This window comes from Maylandia zebra, linkage group LG6 (genome assembly GCF_041146795.1).
Source record: "Maylandia zebra isolate NMK-2024a linkage group LG6, Mzebra_GT3a, whole genome shotgun sequence".
Classification (NCBI taxonomy): domain Eukaryota; kingdom Metazoa; phylum Chordata; class Actinopteri; order Cichliformes; family Cichlidae; genus Maylandia; species Maylandia zebra.
The window spans coordinates 26,024,417-26,045,620 of NC_135172.1; the positions used below are offsets into that span (position 1 = coordinate 26,024,417).

General features: G+C 39.3%; 1 protein-coding gene across 11 annotated transcripts in view; it reads left to right on the forward strand.

Moving 5' to 3' along the window:
- The first annotated feature begins 4,667 nt into the window (after nucleotides 1-4,667).
- Nucleotides 4,668-21,204, forward strand: part of camk2d2 (calcium/calmodulin-dependent protein kinase (CaM kinase) II delta 2) — a 48,197-nt gene continuing 31,660 nt past the window's right edge. For 5 of the 11 annotated variants that reach the window (XM_014409066.3, XM_023153025.3, XM_014409068.3 and 2 more), the window contains exons 1-2: nucleotides 4,669-5,089; nucleotides 8,030-8,124. In XM_014409066.3, the coding sequence (XP_014264552.2) occupies nucleotides 5,028-5,089; nucleotides 8,030-8,124 (157 nt within the window). In that variant the 5' untranslated portion in view covers nucleotides 4,669-5,027. Of the gene's footprint in view, nucleotides 5,090-8,029; nucleotides 8,125-21,204 lie in introns of all 11 variants that reach the window. The other 6 variants (XM_004564264.5, XM_004564265.5, XM_004564266.5 and 3 more) reach the window with 2 other exon arrangements.

The following is a 21,204-nucleotide window of genomic DNA, read 5'->3' on the forward strand; positions in this document are numbered from 1 at the left end:
GAGCAAAACAGATGTGGATGGAAGTGAAGGGCCAATAACAGGCTGAAAAAAGGAAAAGGGGTGGCCAAATCAATACATTCTTTTAAAGAAGGAAAGTACTGGTCACCTCAGTGACACCAAAAGGCCTGAAACCTGGCAGAATACAAATAAAATGGATGCTTTTGGTTATTACATACAAAGCCAGAGAGACTAACAAAGAAGCTGCAGCTAAAAGTGGCTGCAGCAAAGGCCAGGCCTAGCAGAGCATCTCACGGAATGAAACAAAACATCTGGAGATATCCATCTGTTCTAGGCTTCAGCCAAAAAGAGACTGCAAAGAATTTCATTTGAAGCATTGAAAACAATCCGTATATTAGTTTTTCCAGTTTCAGTGTTGGGATAGGCTATCTCTTAGGAGATAGTACAATCCTTGGCTCCTTCATACTTTGTGTTAGCATATACTTTGGAAAGGTAGTGAATATGAGTTGGATAAGTGAGAAGGAATGGTTGAATCAAAATGTGAACATACATAATGAGTACTGTAAAATTTTAGTTTCATATATCAAATACTTTTCATGATTTTTTAAAGATAACAACCCACTTTCAGGTCTCTTTTTCAAACATTGAAATGTCAGGCTATGTTTGAACGCGATTATCTTAAAACTATTAAAGATAAAGGTCTAACATTTTCACTGATGTACAACAAAATTTTGAGTGCTCTACACCAACTCTGCATGGAAAGAAAACATATAAATAACAAGACAGCAAGAATATGTAAAAAAGAGGAATATATATACAAAACAAGAGGAAGCCACACAGCAGAAAGGCATTAGAGGATAGTTTACAAAGTACTTGAAAGTAGTGTAATGGACTCGGTCTGAGTCTGTGTGTGAGTGACCTGAGTGATGAGGGTTACTCAGATCATGGCTCAGATTAGTGAGTGGGTGGCCAGGGGTGGGGTGTGGGGGGATAGTCTTTCCTGACATTATGAGTGGTCCAAGGGAAGAAGCTGTTTGCCAGTGTTGAGGTTTGGGACCTGATTGACCTTAGGCGCCATCCAGAGGGCAGCAGGTCAAACAGCTGTTGCGTGGGATGCACGGGGTCACCTGTGATGACCCTGGTTTTCCTGAAACAGCAGCTTCTGGGAGGTGCAGCCAATGACTCTTTTGGGTAGCAGCAGCTTCTGGTCCAGGTTATTCTTCCTCAAGGCACAGAGGAAGTGCAAACGCTGCAGGGCTTTCTTTACCTGGTGTTCTGGGTCCAGATGAGGTTGGTGGAGATGTGAGTACCCAAAAAACTGAAGGTGGAACTTCCACCTGTTTGGTTCTTTGCCTTATCTAACTGAATTTAGACCTTTTGGTGTGTTTATTACCATCTCAATAAACACGCCAAAGATCTAAATTCAGTGAATTTCTGGATTTGTTTGCCTAGTTACCTCTGTGGTTAAATAAATCATTATATTGCATTAGCTCTGCCATCTTTCCCCCATGTACCGTCAAGGCTGCTAGCAGCTAGTAGCATGTTAGCAGCCCTATAAATAGCATCTGTGCAGAGTAAACACAGAAAGCTTCCTTCTGGTTAGTTGTATGATTTGTTTGTGTCTGTTTAATACTAGAAGGCTGTTGCTTATCTTAAATCACAGCATGTGCATCTATCAGGATTGTTTTTGCTACTTGATGCCCCCCATACTAAGACAGTGACTTCAGCAAATTCCACTTACAATATCTGAATCGAAGAGTGCAATCCTAGGATCAGCTGTGATACTGTGCAGAACCCTCTAGCTCTGTATGCCTATGCAGGGCTTGTGTGGGATGTAAATAGTAGAGATGGACCGATCCGATATTACGTATCGGTATCGGTCCGATACTGACCTAAATGACTGGATCGGATATCGGAGAAAAATAAAAAATGTAATCCGATCCATTAAATATCACGAAAGCACCTCACAAAACTTGCAACACGCCGTAACTCACCTCAGAACGTTAGCACGTCGGCGCAGTATGCATCACGTGATAGAGCGGCTGTGGCATGCAGGACCTGTCGGTGGTCTGGATAGCATGTGGAGCTTCGCTAGCAACCCGGCATTTCATCTCCGACAAAGTTATCCCCGAGAGAAGTAAAGCAAGTGTGTAAGTCCATCTCTGAATGTTTGTAAAGCATTCCTGCGTTAAGCTTAACGAGCGACTGCCTCTCGCTCTCCGGCTGCTACTTCAATCGTGAAACTGCTTAATGATCAGCTGATCGGCTTTTCTGTTGCGAGTCCGTCTTTGTTTTTGGCCCACTTTGCACCAGAAAGAGGAAACCAGCGGCTGAACAACAGCAGCACGTTTAAGCTTGATAAGCTGTTGTTAGAATTTATTTAATATTACTTTCTACACCAGGATCTTTTTCTACGTAGCTGACGCTGGTAACTGTGCAGGGGCGGATCTAGCAAAGTTTAGCCAGGGGGGCCGATAGGGCATTAACTGGGAAAAGGGGGCACAAAGACATACTTTTCTTTCTTATTCTCATTTAAAATGTCTAGCTTTTAATAAATAATTATCTGACAGCCAAAGTTTTAATTTGATGTAAAATGAATAGAAGTCAATTACTGTATATAGTGACTATTAAGTCTAATATATATACCCTAGTAAGCTATAGTACTTTTTCCTTTGGGAAGGTACCATCTGTGCAGTCTGCAATTTTGTTGAAGAAAGATGTTGAATCTATTTAATATTTCTTGAAAAATAATTGATTTCTGTGCATTTTTTTTCACACTGCATCAAATTAAGGTTGATTACGTCGATTAAGCATCATGAGGTGGCGCGTGAGGGGTGGTTCCCTATTTTTTATTTATTTATTTTTGTTGTTGCTGGGAGTTGGAACCCTATTAGTTAGGTTGCTTAATATTTACGCTAAGTACTCTTTAAAATACCAGAATTAGTATTTTAGTATTTAGTATTTATTTATTTATTGTCATTGTCAAGAACAATGAAATTGCGTTTGGGGCTTCCATACAACCCCCAAAAAAGAAGAAAATAATAAATACCCCTTAAAACCCAAGTGTACATATTTAACCCAGTGTGACTCCAATGCAATAAGACAATCCTTAGCAATAATGTTCGTAGAAATTCAGACAAAGACCTGAGAAACATGACAAAATACAACAATGCAACCCATTCAATATTATTGTACTGTGAGATATGATATCAGATATGATAGTTATCTATTTAAGAAAGGGGGGGGGGGGGGCAGGAGGGGGAAGAGAATAAAGATATGATGCACCAATGCAGACCAGTTCATTGCTATTAAGAAGTTGGATATGGTTATTGTCCGTGAGAGGGGGGGCAGAGAGTTCAGGAGCCTCACAGCCTGTGGATACAGGCTGTTGGCCAGTCTGGATGTTCTGGCCTGTATAGACCTGTACCTTCTCCCTGAGGGCAGCAGATGGAAAAGGTGGCGGGCAGGGTGATGTTGGTCCCGCAGGATACTGTGCACCCTCCTCAGACAGCGAGTGGGGAAGATATTACTGATCTCTGGCAGACTTGTTCCAATAATTCTGCCAGCTTCTTTCACCACCCGCTGGAGTGCTTGCTGATCGGCCTTGGTGCAGCTGGGGAACCACACTAGAAATAGGGAGGATGGTGTAGGTCTAAGTTTATTATCCACAGGCTGTGAGGCTCCTGAACTCTCTGCCCCCCTCTCACGGACAATAACCATATCCAACTTCTTAATAGCAATGAACTGGTCTGCATTGGTGCATCATATCTTTATTCTCTTCCCCCTCCTGCCCCCCCCCCCCCCCCCCTCTTTCTTAAATAGATAACTATCATATCTGATATCATATCTCACAGTACAATAATATTGAATGGGTTGCATTGTTGTATTTTGTCATGTTTCTCAGGTCTTTGTCTGAATTTCTACAAACATTATTGCTAAGGATTGTCTTATTGCATTGGAGTCACACTGGGTTAAATATGTACACTTGGGTTTTAAGGGGTATTTATTATTTTCTTCTTTTTTTTGGGTTGTATGGAAGCCCCAAACGCAATTTCATTGTTCTTGACAATGACAATAAATAAATAAATACTAAATACTAAATTAGATTGATCAGTATTGCTGAACTATGAAATATTTTTTTTGTATACAGGTATAACAGAATAGCTTTAGTGTAGTTGTTGTTTTAAACTTGAGTATGAACTTGCAGACTTGCAAAATGCAGCAAGATATTTTAAAAAACAGTTTTGTTGATTAAAAAACACTATATCGGATTCATATCGGTATCGGCAGATATCCAAATTTATGATATCGGTATCGGTATCGGACATAAAAAAGTGGTATCGTGCCATCTCTAGTAAATAGAAACAAAATGCCAACCAACCATCAGCTTCACTTTCCTATAATCTGCCAGCACTGTCACAACTGTTTTGCCACTGATGCTTCACAATTAATCATCAATAAATCAAGAATGTAAATAAAACAGAAGAAGGGATGATTCAGTTTCTAGCTTATGTATGACCTTACATTTCATTTGCGCGATTTTTTAATTTCAGAAAGGTTTTGCAGACACGCCAAAAATACTCGTGCATCCAAATGCTGTTAATATTTACAACGTTACATTTATTAATGTTGTTATTTTTGTTTGCCAGTGGCTTGCGTGAGGATGCAGGCAAAGGGGCGGGACTGAGCGCACAGCCGGGGGTAGGTGCGGTAGTGCGGCGTACGATGCGTGCAGAAAGACAACACTTACAGCACAGGACACACAGGAGATAACCGACATACACACAAAATGCTGCGTCCACGAGCTGTAACAAGCCGCTGGATGTGAAGAAAATAAAGGACCGGCTGACGATAACGCCTCCAGATTGAGTACGCTCTAGCAGGCTGCGTTTCTGCCGCAGAAATCATTCCACTAAAGCTCTTGTCGATGCGCTTTAGCTCTGCATGAGTCCCTTCGTTTGGTTTGCAGGTTCAGAACAAAACCGGGCGGTGCTGACTGTGTGTGGTATATACAGTTTGTGAGTGCACCTTATCCGCGTCTCCGCACAGTCCTTGGCACCTCCTTCAGGATGGCGTTAACGATCTGCACGAGATTCACTGACGAATATCAGCTGTTCGAGGAGCTGGGGAAGTAAGGAAACGCGTTCTTCTTCCTTTTTGTTTCAATCATCTGGCATCATCCCTTTTGAAATGTCAGCTTGTTATGTAATAGGCCGCCTTGGTTTAGGGACGCGGATTTCAGGCTGAGTGTGTTTTTGTGAGTGTGCTTGTGCGCGCTGCTGATAAGTGCGGCGATGAAGCCTGATGCAGAGGGGTAAAACACTCTGATGTATATCATGCAGGCCTGTGCGATGGGATCCTATTTGTTTTAATCCAACATCTGAAGCCCTGCTTACGTTTTGTGCTTACGAAAGAAGACGCGTATGGAGCGTGTCGTCATCTGCCTCTATCCTGTGCAGTCTTTGATGCCTCGACCTTAGAGGTTCCACAGCAGGGCGAGGACCTTTTTTTTTCTTTGAAAAGCGAAACCAGGGAAAGATGCATTACTGTGGGTGAAAGCCTGAGATTTGCTAAAACACCCCTCCCTTTCTGCCTCGACCCCCCCATTCCAAAGCCCTCCTCCTCCTCCTCCTCTTCCCTCGTGACAGAAATACACACTCAGTAATGCGACAGCAGACCATGTAGGCGAGATGGAGATGACACACTCCACAGCCAAGCAACCGAACCGTGATCACTCTTAGACCCAGGCAGGGAATTCCTCACCATTGAGAGAGAGCGAGAGGTGTGAAAGAAAGATCCACGTACCTGCATACTTGTGCACACATATGTATATGTTTTTAAGGTGGCTGGCTTGGTTTATATGAAAATATATGTGTGTGTATGTTTGTGGTCATGCAGCTGACTGACCTGCAGTCTGGTCGGCACCCAGTAGTCAGTGTACACAGTTCAAGATGTCTGAAACCAGCGTTGAATTTTACTGACAGCAAAAACTGTATAAGAATGTCCTCCCAGTAGCTCTCACCGAGTATTTTTACTGGAAGAGTTGATCACTGAAAGGAAACCTGGATTTCAAGTCTCCACCGAAGCCACAGCTCCCTTCAATTATGATCCTCTGCAGTATTCATCTTACACCATCTGGCATTAATAATGCACCCGTATTGCTTTCATATTACCATTTAACTCACTGATACTTTAAGCACAGTTTCACCCACACAGGCATTAGACATCTCTCTACTGTCTGTTTACAATACAATGATAGCGTTCCATTAGACAAGTTAGTAAAGGGAATATGGCAAAAAAACCCCACAACAACTCAGATTTGGCTGTTAAAGGACCACACGTGCCTGTCACAGTTTATCTATTGGACTGCATAAAAAAAAAAAAAGTATGTATATCCCCTTCCTGTTCAAGCATCTTTTGCTGTGTAAGCCATCACAGAAAGGATTTAAGTTTGCTTTAATGTCTGTTAGTTTTAAGCTGCATATAAAGTATAACAGTCTGTTATTTTACACCCATGAATTGGATTTACATCGATTTTCAGGTAAAGAAAAAAAAAATTTAATATAAAAAATGGTGACGTCATTTGCAAAAAAGTGCGTTGTGATTGGGATGATTGGAATGATACATATAAACATTTCAGTTCAATAACAAAAATACATTTTAAATCAAAAGCACTGTCCTGTCATTGATGGTAGAAGTCTTATATCCGTTTACTATCTTCTGTGAACTTCAGTGACATAGAAACTCCTATCTGAGCATTTCTTCACCAAGACAATTTTCATCTTTGTTAAGCATTTTTACATAGTTACACAATAAGATGGTCCATACCAGAGACCAACAGTATATTACATTTATATTTGGAACTATATATTTTGAAGAACCCAAAATATCATGGGAAAGTGTTCAGTGTTTAACCCAGAACCACATTTCTGCTATTGCCTTTTATTTTCTCTGAATTTAGTAACTGCAGGCAGTTTCACTCTGCAGCTACTGTATATTTTGTCCCGCAGGACTGTATAGATGCACTTGACATATGCGTGCAATAGTGCCACGCGACTTAACCATACTGGACAGTCAACTAAAATTCTTATGTAACATGTCATGCTATGATCATTTCCTTCAACAAATCCCTATAAATTAGAGGTAAGCTTTAGTGGCAGGCTGCGCTCTCAAGAGGATGTTAGATAACATGTTTATGGTACACATCACTATATACTCAACAGCCAGTCATTAAACACACCAAAGACAAGAGTCAGCTCTTTCTTGTAAAACTGATTTCATCAAATCACATGATGTACAATTAGCACTAAATTAAGTGAAAGGCCAGAGTTCTTTTGAGATAATGGCTATTCTCAGCATCATCTTGGCAATACTTACTTACTTCTTACTGACTCTTACTGACGTCTCTGATGTTATATGGAATTAGACAGGAGGTTTGGTACGAAGGAGAACATTTTATTGTTAAGAAAAAGCATAGATAGACAGAGAAAAAGCTTGAGTAGCAAAGCCGCAGGCATGGCTGCAGTGCTGAGCAGATCTGAGGCAGGTGGACCACTCCTTGGCTGCATTTACAGATGAGAGATGCAGCACTCTGCTCCTCTCCTTCAAATATAGCTGACCTAGTTTTTTGATCTTCATACATGTGCCTGAAACTCCAGAGCAGCACGTGACTGAAACAAAAGAAGGCTAGTTGGCATGTCTGCAGGTGCTAACGGGTGTGACGGTTTAGGGAACGTGTACTGCAGGTGTGGTGTGTGAGAGTGAGTTACTGCTGCACCTAGACTTAGTACTACTAACTAATTTACATTGAAATTTCACTATTGTTTAATTAACTTAACTATAACGTCAGCTGGATTTTTAATAAAGCAAGATTATTTTAGTCAGATATATTTGCAGCCTTTTTCAGGGTATCTGGCTGACATTCATAGGCTCACTCAAGCTAGTCTTTTAAAATTAAGCTCAATTTTTCTGAACTTGTTTTGTTGTATGTTGACTGGTATGGATTATATCTCTTATTTTTACCTGTTGAGAATAAAAACCCTAAGTATTTTTGTGTGCATGTCCATTTTAGGGGCGCCTTCTCTGTGGTCAGGAGGTGCGTAAAGATCTCATCTGGTCAGGAGTATGCTGCCAAAATCATCAACACTAAGAAGCTATCTGCCAGAGGTAGGAACCACAAACATTTTCAAGCACATACAACAACACAAGCTGAAACATTCCCTGAGTGTTACTGACCTATGAGCTGAGCATTGCTCACTCTGAAACAGGCTTTAGGACACATGTTTGTGTGCATCTGATTAAACTCAGTGAGTGACTGACAGACAGTCACACAGAAGGGAAGAGACTCATCTGCATTTTGGATAGTTATGTTTTCTATGTTTGTAGAAAAAAACAACTGAATACGTGTCAAGTGATGTGTCATGCTGTAATTGTTCTGTTGCACTTTTTGTGATGTACAGTTCTCCCTCCTTTTATGGCTTTCATATTTGTCCTCTAGTTTCTATGCAAATGTTTGTCCCATACAACCTTGTGTGTACGTATGTGCGTCCGTGTGAGTGTGTTCCTTATTGATTCAGGGCTCTGGCTGGTCTTGTTGTCCCAGGGGCAGATCTCTTGTGAAGCCGACCCAGTTCTTTCATATCCATCACTGTAATTGTAGCTGCTGGCCTGGTTGCCTCAGGCTTGGGATGCAAACATACACGCTCACAAACGTATGCATGCGCAGCCACATATGTGACCCAGGAGCCATTAAGAGTCTATCTGTGATTACTATCCAGTGATGTGTTGTGCTTTTACAGTTCCATTTCTTCAGCCAATAGATTTTGTTGCAGTGTGCTTGTTTGTGATAATCAGTGACTGCTGTCTACTACAGAAAATGTCAGATTTATGTATATGTGAACCATTCTTTCCAAACTACAATTTAGTTTGCAATAATTTACTTGAAATTAAAGTGACTGGAGTGCACATGTTATATTTGTGTACATTTTGACTGTGATGAATCAAATGTGTGGTCTGTTGCTTAGGACCACCCCTAAGTAAATCAGAAGAGGCACTAAGTTTTGATTGGTTGTTGAAGGATAAAAGCAACTCACTGGAAGTAAACTGCTTGTTGGACACACTTTGGAGCTGACAGCTAGTTACTTTCAGACTTTCCAGATACGGTTGCCTGGGTGCCCCAATGATGTATTTACTGTCATGTGATATGCCAATCAGTGATATCCTGCACTCTCATTGGGGGCTGCCTCAAATTTAAGATAGATGTATCTTGGTGTCTACCCATAACACATATAAACCTGTGTAAACAGTTTTCTGATTTAACCTCTGTAAACACTTTTGTAAATCTTGGTCATACTGTGTTTCAAAATGCAGGATTATCTGTAGTATGGTCACTGGCAGATGACTTATGTAGTAAGTCCCGCTCTTGCTTGTTACATCTAGTTTTCTTAAGCTAAGATGGTGACAGTGAAAACACTCATCTCAAGATTTCAAAACGGGACTAAAGAAACCAGTGGACCAGTGACACCATGGTAACTTTCATTCTGTCTGTGTCACCATATCCATATCACTTACTAAGCAAGCAAGGGAAGTAGCAGTTGTCTAATGAAATCTTAAAAAGGACATGTTTATATATTTATTTTGAGTTCTTTTTTATTTTCATGCCCATTTGCATCTGTCCTCTCTATTACTGCCATCTTGTGGCCACAGTTTGCTATTGTCTCTGGAAGCAGGATTAAGCCCACTTCACTACAATGCTACTAAAATCTGTACAGGGCCAGTGTTTTGAAGACATGGTCTTGTTCTGTTAACAATAGCCTGAGATCGTCAGTTAAGGGCCCAGCAGCTTTTTCTGGTTGCTTGCGCCTACAGAATCAGAACAAGTACAAGTTTTCCTTACATAACCACCTTTGCAAACATGCAAGGTGTAAGGAGTTATAGTGTAGTGTGAAAAAAGTTTTTCATAACTTCTTTTGCAGAAAGCCTTGATAATGGACAGAGGACATCAGCTGTTGCCATCTCTGGTTTAATAAAACAAGTTTAACAAATTAAGAACCCAGCAGCTCTTTCAGAATAACATGTATGTGAACTCACAGGGTTGACAGAATAAACTTTAATCAGCTGTTTTGCATTTTTAATTAATATTTTGAATCCCTCAGTAGATATTGACGGTTTACCATGTCAGACAGTGCAGACAGCTGTCATTTAAAAAATAAATATATATTTGATATACTGTGTTCCTGAGCTCATTAAAAAACGTTTATTTGAAGATTTGTGGTCCTTATTCACAACCACACTACAAAAATGTGATTTTATATACTATGAATCATTACATTAGATTAAATAGAGAATGAAGTATTGAAAATGAGCTGAGACTTAACCATCTGCAAAAATAATATTGTTCCATAAAACGCGATGGGGAACAATTTCTGGGGAATATGCGCTTTTTCTTTTGGTTGTTTGTTGATTGTATGACAATAATTGTGTTTTATGTCTCGTGAGGTGTTTAGTGTTTGCTACTACCTTTTACTAAAGGAATAGTTCTATAACATTTGCCCGCAAGTCAAACCACTTGTCATCGTTAGCTAATAGTAAATACTTTGATGATGACTACAGAAGTTATATTTTACACTTCTTCGACCAGGAAGGCGTATGGAAAGATGCAGGATGTTGTTGGTTTACATAAAGGCAGGTAGCAGACAGGCAACACAAAACAGTATTGACACATAATTTTTAATGACAGTTTTGCTGCCATATCATGCTGTCAATATATAACATTTAAAATTGGTGCCTACTGTTATTAGATAGTAATTTCAAAGGAAATCCAAGAATTGTATCATTTCCAGATGACATGCAAACACTACAGACAATCACTTCTCTTCACATTCAGTGACTTAAAACCATACCAGTTTGTATCTCATACATGATGTAAGACTGTCATATTGTAATATCACTGCTAGAGCAACCCCATGCATTTGCATTCCCTAGTGCGCACAAGAATGAGACAACCCCGGGCATGTCTGAGAGCAAGATGCCCTCTGATGATGCTATACTACCTAAAAACCGACCAACCAAAAAAAAAAGTAAAAGAAAAAAACACTAGCACCTGGTGTTGTGTAACTCAACTGTAAGCAAATGACTCAACCAACCTGATTTTCTTGAAATATCATAATAACAAGTTGATCTACATATTGCCATTTGAAACATGCCAAAACTAGCCACATAGGTGCTCACTCAGATAGAATATGCTCAATATTAGATAGACAGTCTCCTGGATTGTTGTTGCTACATTTTTCATTATGCATTTACTGGTGCTGTTCATTTCCATAAAATGTATATTATATGTTACACAGTGCACATTAAATGTTTAGTGTTATACTCAGTTATTTCTCAGTTCTTAAAGTCATAAATTAAAATGCTCATCGAATTCTTACCCAAAATGTAATATTTAAATGTGTGAGTACTGACTGAATAGTAACTAAGAAGGTTAGTATGTGCTCTATCTGTCAATCCATCTATCTATTGCAGCATATCTCTATCTTCTCCTCCATATCCTAACAGTCTTTTGCACGTTGCTGAGTGTAGTGTTTGTAATAGACACCTTGGGAGACGGATCAGTGTCTTGACACTTGCGTGGACAGATTTTCCAAAAATACTGCAAAGAATTATCTCACCACTTGTGCATGTGGGTCTCGAAGTGCATACGTACTTGCCCTTCCTCTTTCTTATGTGTGTTCATATAGAGGTTTATATACTCTGCATGCTGGCGTGTCAAATATGGACTTACCCTCTTTCCGCGATAAGCCCTAGAATTGCAACTCTGATTCCCTTTTCTCTGGCAGGATCATGACCTTCCCCCTACTCCTCTCTTCTGTTCTCTGTGTTTGTGTATGCAAGTGCATGCGTGTGTGTGTGATTATATATAATTGAAAGGGGTTTAGGATAGGATTGGTGTCTGGAATGCAGGCAGATCAAGGCACTGCGTGTGTGTTTGCTGCTTCTAGTTAAGTAGGCACACATGTGGTGGGCCTATTGAACCAGCCAGATTCCTAAAATCTGCAGTCCTGATTATGCAGCATTTGATTTAGAGCAGCAGATGAGTTAGTGAATAAGAGTGGAGAAACAGAATGGAAGAAAAGGAAAGGAAGCAGAGGGAGAGAGACAGAAAATCAGAGTGAGATAGAGAAGATGGTCAGTCAGTATTTAAGTGTGTGTTTGTGCATTCTGTATTTCTCATAGCTAAAAGCTTGCCTAGTTGTGTTGGTTTGTACTTTTAATTTTTAAAAGATGTGCTCTTGGGTTGTCGATACTGATATCCAAGTAAATACTTAATATTCAATGCCAGTTTTGATATCAGAGGAAAAATGACAAAAAAAATTAAACTAAAAGTTGGTTAAAAAATATATAGATTAGCATAATACAAACAAACAAATTTAAGATTCTTTTAGGTAGTGCAAAAAACCCCAAAGTATTGTCATTGCTGATCAAACAGAGTTGGAAAGGTAGACTGCCTTTGTTTCTACTTGGTGCAGACTTTTCTCACCTTCGTTCTGGTACTTTCAGAGAAACATGACAGTTTTTAGACAAAAGAGAATGTGATCCTGTTAAATTACCAGGAGCCTGTATTAAGGCTACATACTGGCAGGATTGATAATCTTTGATGCCTATTTCTCCATGTTAATGTTATTAATTTATTATTAGTCATAGCAATTAGCCGCTGCCTTAATCATAACTTAACAGACAGCTAATGGTGCTATCAATTAACTGCTAATAGTTAAATTGCAAACATTAAATGTTATGATACTCAATTATCATATTCTTGTTTTAAAACAATAAATTATATATTACAAAATAAGTCCATACTTCCCAGTTGATATATTTTGTTATGTATCTATAACCATTTGCACACTGCCTTGGTCACTGACAATGTCTGTCATGTGACACTGTTTGTGAACGACTGTACTAAATAGTAACGTTATACTATTATTGGTTGTGATTACATACTATTTTTTCAGACATACAATCTCACAAAACGTGTTCTTTAAATGTGCACAGCATGGTGATTTCAAAAGAAGTGTTACTGTAGCCAGTACAAAAATGCTATGTTGCAGAGTCTGTCGTCTGCATTGCATTTTGAAAAGTGTAACCACCCCTGAGATTACTTTTGTCTCCTTGCTGACACCACCATCATTGTACTTGAAAATGTTGTAGGAGTGACATCACACTGTCTCGCTGTCTTTCTTCCTCTAACTCAGATGTTTTGAAATTTGAAACCAATTGATTTAGTGAGAATTGGTACTCATTAATACCAATGCAATTGGTTGGTATCTTTAAAAAATACAGAATTTGGCACTCAAGCTAATCAGGGGTTGTGTGCTTTCAGCTTTGTTGATATAGAAATTTTAGAAAATTTTTAAGTATTGATTGATACCCCAGTATGCTCATTGCATTGTTTTGAGCATGGCATGGTGATAAGGAGATGGGCTGTGAATCTGGAAATCATTTCCAGCAAATTAGAGATGGTGGTTTATCTTCTTCTATCTTCTTTCACCTGGCACATGTTTGACGAAAGTCTGTACTATATGTGAGGAGATGACAATAAAGAGACAGCTGAGCCATTTGACAAAAATAATCATAATAATAAAAAAAAGAAATTAATCAATAGGTCTGTAGGACTAAAAACAGAGAGAAAGGGGAGAGGACTGTGGTTAAGATACACAGATATGCACGCAGGAGAGAAGGAAAGGAAGGAGGGATCAGTCAGAAGAAGGGGATCACATGACTCACTGGGTACTCAAAGGCTAAAAATATATTGCTTGTGCTCTCACACCCTGACATACACTCAGTATTGAAAATATTCTTTTTTTCTGTTTTTTGTGAGTGTTTAGTAGGGGTGCAACGATACACAAAATTCACGGTTCGGTTCGGTTCGATACTTTGGTGTCACGGTTCGATATTTTTTCGATACAAAAAAAATGTTCATGCCTTTTTAATTTGTCATTTATTAAAATTATAAATATATATTTTAACTCAAAAGTACAGTTTTTAAATTTAACCCTAACCCTTGTGCGTGTTTTTTATTTTGACAGCGAATGCGCACCTGCGGACCACTTATGTGCAGCCCTGGTTATTTAGCTCGTCATATTGCAGCCACAGAAATTATTTTGTCCATGAAACCATAAAGCTGCACTTTCTTTTTGCCTTATAGTCTGATTTGTCATAACTTCTCCGTTTTGTGGTAAGCTTTTCTTTGGCTGTCACTTCTTCACCCTGACCTGTCTTGTTTGGCTCAGCAGAACTGAAATGCTTTTACACACGCACTCACATAAGCTCAGCGATTCTCTGCACGATCAACCTCTCACATGTTTAAGCTGCGGGAGATTTCACTTGTCATGTTTGCGTAGTAAGCTAACGATTAATAAGACGATGTCAGAGGAATTGGTGCGCAAATTATCATCACTCACAGATCAGTGCTGTCGCTCTCTATACACAGTTCGCGCGATTGCAAAGTGAAAGCAAAAAAACAAGCGCAAATTCAAACGCGATTTCAATATGTCACATATTGACAGTGGCTCACCGATGCCAATGACATAATTACCCAGCTACATTTCTGAAAGAATGCAAAAGCATTGACATATATTTTTCCTTCCTACAATAGCCCGACGGGCAGGGTAGCCCGACTGAAAAAATCGCTAGCCCCAGGACGTCAGGCTAGCGATATTGCAAGCCCTGTATCTGATTGAGGAATCACTCATCTTTGGAAAAGAGAGTTTATTACAGAGAAATGTCTCTTTCCAAAATAAAAGCTATACTATCCGCTTCTTCTGGGCTATATTCTCAGCAGCATAAGGAGAATCATGTGCTAACAGCTGTCTAAATGACTCGGCTAAAGTTAGTAGCATGCTTGTTGTTTTTGTCTTTGCACTAGGATGATGTCGGCGTAAATGTGCAGTCATATTCGTTGTGTTCCCACTAGTGCTTTCAGGTTAATCTCGTTGAAATGACCTTAACACCACAACACGGCAAATCTCCGTTAACGAGCTACCGCCGATCGCCCCTTGCATGGGGCTAGACGGCCAACACGTTAACGAGCTAACTGCGCTAACACACTAGTTCCCACCCATGTAATTGAGCATTGCGTGGCACATCCAACATACTGTTTTACTTTAGTCCATGACTCGCTTACCTTCAGGGTCATACGTCACATGAAAACCAAAATAATTCCAAACGCCAGATCTGAATGAGGGTGGGGGAGGTGCCCTGCGCGCTTCCTTCTGACGATGCTGTCTGTGTGGAGCACTCAGTGGATCTGCGCTCGACAGTGCAGCCTAGGCGGAGTAGTCGAACGCAGATTCACTGAGCGCTCCACACAGACAGCATCGTCAGAAGGAAAGTTGATAAAATAAATTACAAATGTTGTATTGTTCGATACATATGCGTACCGAACCGAAAGCACTGTATCGAACGGTTCAATATCGATACGAATATCGTTGCACCCCTAGTGTTTAGCTGTTTGGCAAATTAACAAAGCACTGGACAGCAAATGTGTGTTTGTAGATCCCACTTTAAGTCTTAGTTTTAAAAATATTTTTTCCTGTATAATAATGCATCAAGTTATCAAATTAATTTGATGCATTATGCCAAATTTCTTACAGAGCCGTCTGCCACATACTGTATCATGGACCTTATTATTCAAATGTGTCCTACCACTATGAATAGACATTAGACTGATGGCAGTCATCAGCACAGAGTCTGCTCTAGATTTGCAGATGTGAAACGTGAACCAACTTTGTCCATTAAATTCAATGTATGCATTCAGTGAAAGTGAAAAATAAGTGATGCAGCTCTCACTCTTTTAAAATCACAAAATTTTGACTTAAGGTTAAAAAAATGTTCAGTACAATGTGTGCAACAAAGCAAGGGTATTCTTAGTTACAGATTAGATTACATTTGAATGCATCGCCTACCTCCCTCCTTTTCTCTGTGCTTTTATATGTTAATTTTTTTTCTTACTTTCTCAGAGTCTTAGAATATTTAGTCTGAACTCCTGCTGCAGGTAAACTGTGTACGGTTCATATTGTTACTGTCCTACTTCCTACAAAGAGCTGTTGTGTGACACTGAACATATTTATGACCATTTAGTCATCAGCCATGTACCAAATGATTTCAACATTGACAAATTGAATATTGATTAGATTGTCACAGACATAAATATATTTAAACAATCTTAGAAGACAAAATTCATAATAAAATATGTAAAAGTGTGCATTGTAGTTCAAAATGATGTCACTTCATAGATGGATTAGCACAGCTGCAAAGTTGCAAATGCATTTTCTACTTTTGGCATAGAAAACTGTACATCTGTCATGAGTGTATTGACACTGCCTCATTGCATAGACAGTTGAGCAGAAGCATCTACTACATCACTTAACCAGCAGTTTCCTTTGAAGTGGCAATTTTAGCCACACTAAATGCTAGCCATGACTGCGTCTGAACTATAGGTCCTGCATTGTTATTGTCTTCAGTAGGCCTCATCAGCAGTGTTGTGTTAAGCCATGCTTAACTTGCAGGTGCTTTTTCAGTTTGAAGTGGAGCACTTCACAGCCTGGAAATACTTATCACCCAGACACAATTTGCATTTCGCTGTGATGATTTTGACATCTCTGGGCTCACTCTTGGAGATAGAGTGAGGAGTTCAGTCAGTGGAAGGTCTCATAGTAGAGGAATTGCTCCTCCACATTGAAAAGGCAGTTCAAGTGGTCCAGACATTGTTGCGAAATCAGTTTTACCCCGGTTCTTTTATTCGTCGAGGCATCCAGAGACGGCACCGGAACTCAGTAGTCATTTCACAAAACCTTTATTCATCTTTATTCATCTTCATTTAAGCATGCACTTCTAGAAGGGAAGACGAGGCCGGTGTGTCCCTCTCTAAATCTTCACTCCTTTGTCTGTGAAACACAGTTTTGTAGGGGCGACGCTATCATAAAACCCCCCACGGTGTGCTGCAAACTCTGTGTCTGTGTCTATGTGCACAAGCACATGAATGCCTACATGTGCGCGTTCCCACGTGTCTATGTGAGTGCTCGTGTGTGAGTGTGCGTGTGGATGTGTGTGCGTGACAGTTAAAACACTGTGGGTGTAGGTGACTCCCTAGGTCATAAAACCCATCTCCCTTCCAGACCACAGTTATCCAGTTACAAATGTTGAGACCCCCACCCAAACATTCTCTGGGGAATTTCCACTCAGCATTAACTCCTCTCTGTTTTACTTTCACAGTTCAAGTGGGGGAGGGGTCTCCTACAATCTACTCCTAAGTTCACAACACAATGAGGCCTTTATTACATTGAGGGCAGTGTCAATGTCTCTACAATAGTTCTACATTCTATGTTAACACATTTCTAAACTCTAAAATAAGCTAAACACTCCTACAACATCTGCCTCCAGTCTGCTCCTGGCATGTCTAACTGGAGAGTCTGCAGTGCATGGCCTGGCTTGGTTTTCCCCAAGTGACTCAAGTTCTTTACTTTGTAATGCAATTTTCCCACAAGATACTTGTTGCACTTTGTTCCAAAATTAAAACTAGAAAAAAAGACATTCCAGTGTTTTTTCCCCCAGAAAAAAAGTAGCTCCATTAAATTGCTTCTCTTCTACATTAAAACTATTGCTTCCCTAGCTAATAAAAACGGGAAAACTGGATGGTTCAGTCAAGTTCTCTGTGGGTGTATTGGAGGCATTGCAGAGAAATGCAGAATAAATTAGGTCTGGTAGTTGTATTAAAGAATTTTAAGTGTTGACTAATCTTTTTATGCTGTTTCATGGTTCACACAGATTGCACATATGTACCTGCACACCCATTCATGTATTTATATTTACTAATATATTTCTTACAAAGCTTGATCATATGACATGCATTGCAAATGGAGAGCTGCAACTTTTCTGTTTAATTTGTATTTTATAAAATGTATAATTTTTTTCCATGGGGCTTTTCTGTTTCTTAAATAACAGGTCAGGTTATATTATTCCTGTTCTTGTTGCAAAAATTAAATTCTCAAGTTGAATCTTTTGTACTGTGTATTTTGGTACCTTGGTGCTGCCAGTTCTCCTGAGCTGCAGGACACAATTCCTACCACAGTACTGTAGCTGTAATCAAAATAAAGAATGTGCAGCACAGTAGGGCTTGATTGCTGCAATAAAATGGGGTCTTTGTCTGTGATTATAACTAGTATTTTGAGAGTCTCTCCTTGTTGAGGTGTTTTCAGAAAATGCAGCTCAGATTAAACCACTTTTACACATCAGTCTAATGTGTGTGTGGTATATCTCTGCATTACAGTGTATAAGATAAATGCGGACATTACCGTATGTTACAAGACTCTTGGGGCAGTTTTATCTCTTGACACCAGCTACCTTTTGTTTCTCTTCAGAAGAGAAAGCCAGGGAGTTATCAGTTTCTTAATTCTTCCTCTATTGCAAACTAACAGAGGGTGACGGTGTCTCAGCATCCTGGATGGTTTCATTAGATCCCTGGGAACGGTATGGAAGAGGACTACTTAGCCGCTGGCAGCAGAGGATGTTACATTCACTCCACTACATCTTTTTAATTAAAACTCTTAATTAAATGGAGCAGCGCAATTCCAGGACCCCGTTGCGGTGTGTCGCTGTCTGTGTGTGTACATTTGTGTGTGGTTTGAACATTTGCGTCTGTATCAGCGTTAAGACTTCAGAAAACGTTTGTCGTCGTTGGTGGTTAAACTATTGATTGTTTAATAGGGTTAATTGAATATGTATTGGCATTTCCAGAGGATGGTTTCAGCTGCTCATTTTTCTGACCAACACTCAAAACATCCAAAGAGCTATAACCAACAAAATTTGGAATTTTTACTTAATTGATTACCTAAGTTTTTAATTGATTATCAGAATTTGTTATTGTTGACTGGTATATAGAATTAGCATATTTTATACTGGTAACAGCAATATTTTTAGCCAGTAAGGCAGGACATATGTATAAATTCCCCAGATATTTGTAATGATCATTGCAAATATAAGAAATTAGTCTTAAGGATGTTATTTCCATTATAAACTGGCATATTATCATCGATAACTGCATCACTACTTATTCATGACTCTTTTTTTGGTACAAAGCTAGAGTTAGCTAGTATTGGTTCTTTTTTTTAGCTTAGGAGCCATTTTCTGTTCAACCCACTTCCAAAAATATTTTGATATTAGCTCCCCTGATGACTGGCAATATATACTTTGGAAAGAACGGGTCAGCCAGTGTGCTGCTTTTCATACTTGGCCTATCAGCTACTGATAAAGTTGGAGAGTCACCATGCAAAACTGGAGTCTGAGTCACATTTGATGAAAGACCACTCAAGTGACCTTTTAGCTTCCCAAACATGCATGATACCTAATTTAAACAGAAAATGTGTTTTCACATATCAGTTTTGTTTGTTTGTTTGGTTTTTTACATAAAAGCGCCTACAATAATTTATTTTGAAGGATAAAATGTAAAAAAAACACAAAAAAAACATAACAATTGTCATGGATGCCTTCCATTATTTTTTTCCTCATTTGCATTTTGCACTCTTACACAGGCACACTATACTGGAAATATTCTTTGTAGGTCAAAACTATGTAAGAGCCAAATGTTAAATAAGTCTTTTCTTTTCTTTTCCTCCCTTGTAATAGATACTACACTCTTTACATGTAGCCACTAGTGCTGTGGTTTTACTATGACATAAAGGTCAGACTGTCAATACTAGCCTGTTAATTAAGTCACCGCTTAACACTGAAGTCAGTAGTAACATTAACTACAGATCTACATGTAATGAAAGTAAAATTACCTCATACTTTATACAGAAAACAGAAATGTTACATATCAAGAAGTAATAGTTCATCATTTGGAAATTGAAATTATAGTTGTTGTCACCATGGATGCAAAAACATCGAGGATGTAAAAAACTAAAAAAAAATAACAATAATAATAAAACTAAGCACAGAATGATTTCACTTAAAGATTCATGCCATGTTCTCAGTCTGCTTCTGTTGCTGTGAAGATGGCTCTATTTAGCTTTTTAGTTTCAAAGCTGACCTCTTTACCTTGTTCTTTTTAAAATGTTTTTATTTATTTATTTAGTTTTAATAAAAATGTTTGGACGTGTTATGTTGTCCCAAAATTTGCTTGTGTTGGACTTGCAGGATATCAAACTATAAAGACACTCACAGAGAGAGCACTATACTGCTGCAGTGCGGTTGCAGATGTGACACTTCAGACACAGACTGAAAAAGAAAGAAGCAGCAGTGGAAAGAAACAAAGTGGGGTAGAGGTGGAGGTTCACTGGGGTCTGCAGCTGGGTGAACTGAAGATGGGCTTGCTGTTGCAAATGTTTTTGTACCTTTACTGTAGGTTCAGTGGGATTTTTACTAATCACTTTGGAAACAATTCATCAAATGATACTTGCTAACCTGTCGATCGTATTTACCCCAGCAACCCACTGCAACCTACTGCTAACGGTTGGTTCTTTCCAACTTGCAACTGTGTCCATTTAACGTAAGGAATAATAATACACAACTCAAGCAACTGAAGTGTACAGGTAATGGAACAGAAAGAACAACTCAGAATGAAAGAACACATGGCGACCGTGGCTCAGGGGGTCGCCGGTTCGATCCCTGGGCTCTCTGTCCGGGTCGTTGTGTCCTTGGGCAAGACACTTTACCCTACTTGCCTACTGGTGTTGGCCAGAGGGGCCGATGGCGCGATATGGCAGCCTCGCTTCTGTCAGTCTGCCCCAGGGCAGCTGTGGCTACAACTGTAGCTGCCTCCACCAGTGTGTGAATGTGAGAGTGAATGAATAGTGGAATTGTAAAGCGCTTTGAGGTTCTCGAAAAGCGCTATATAAATGCAATCCATTATTATTATTATTATTATTATTATTATTATTATTATTATTATTATTATTTTATTATTATATTATTATTATTATTATTATTATTATTATTATTATTATAACTCTTTGGTTTACAGTCATACCCTTTACTAATAGAAACCTGGAGATTACAGAAAATGAGCAAATGCACAACACAGCAGACAAACTGGTTATCAGCCAGTCCCCACTTTGTCCAGGTTGAAGAGCTGTGTTTCTGTACATTCCCTAGTAACAAATTAGCATATTTATACATTCACTTGGCAGCACGGTGGCACCGTGGTTTGCACTGTTGGCGCACAGCATCAGGCCGGGGTCTTTCTGTGTGGAG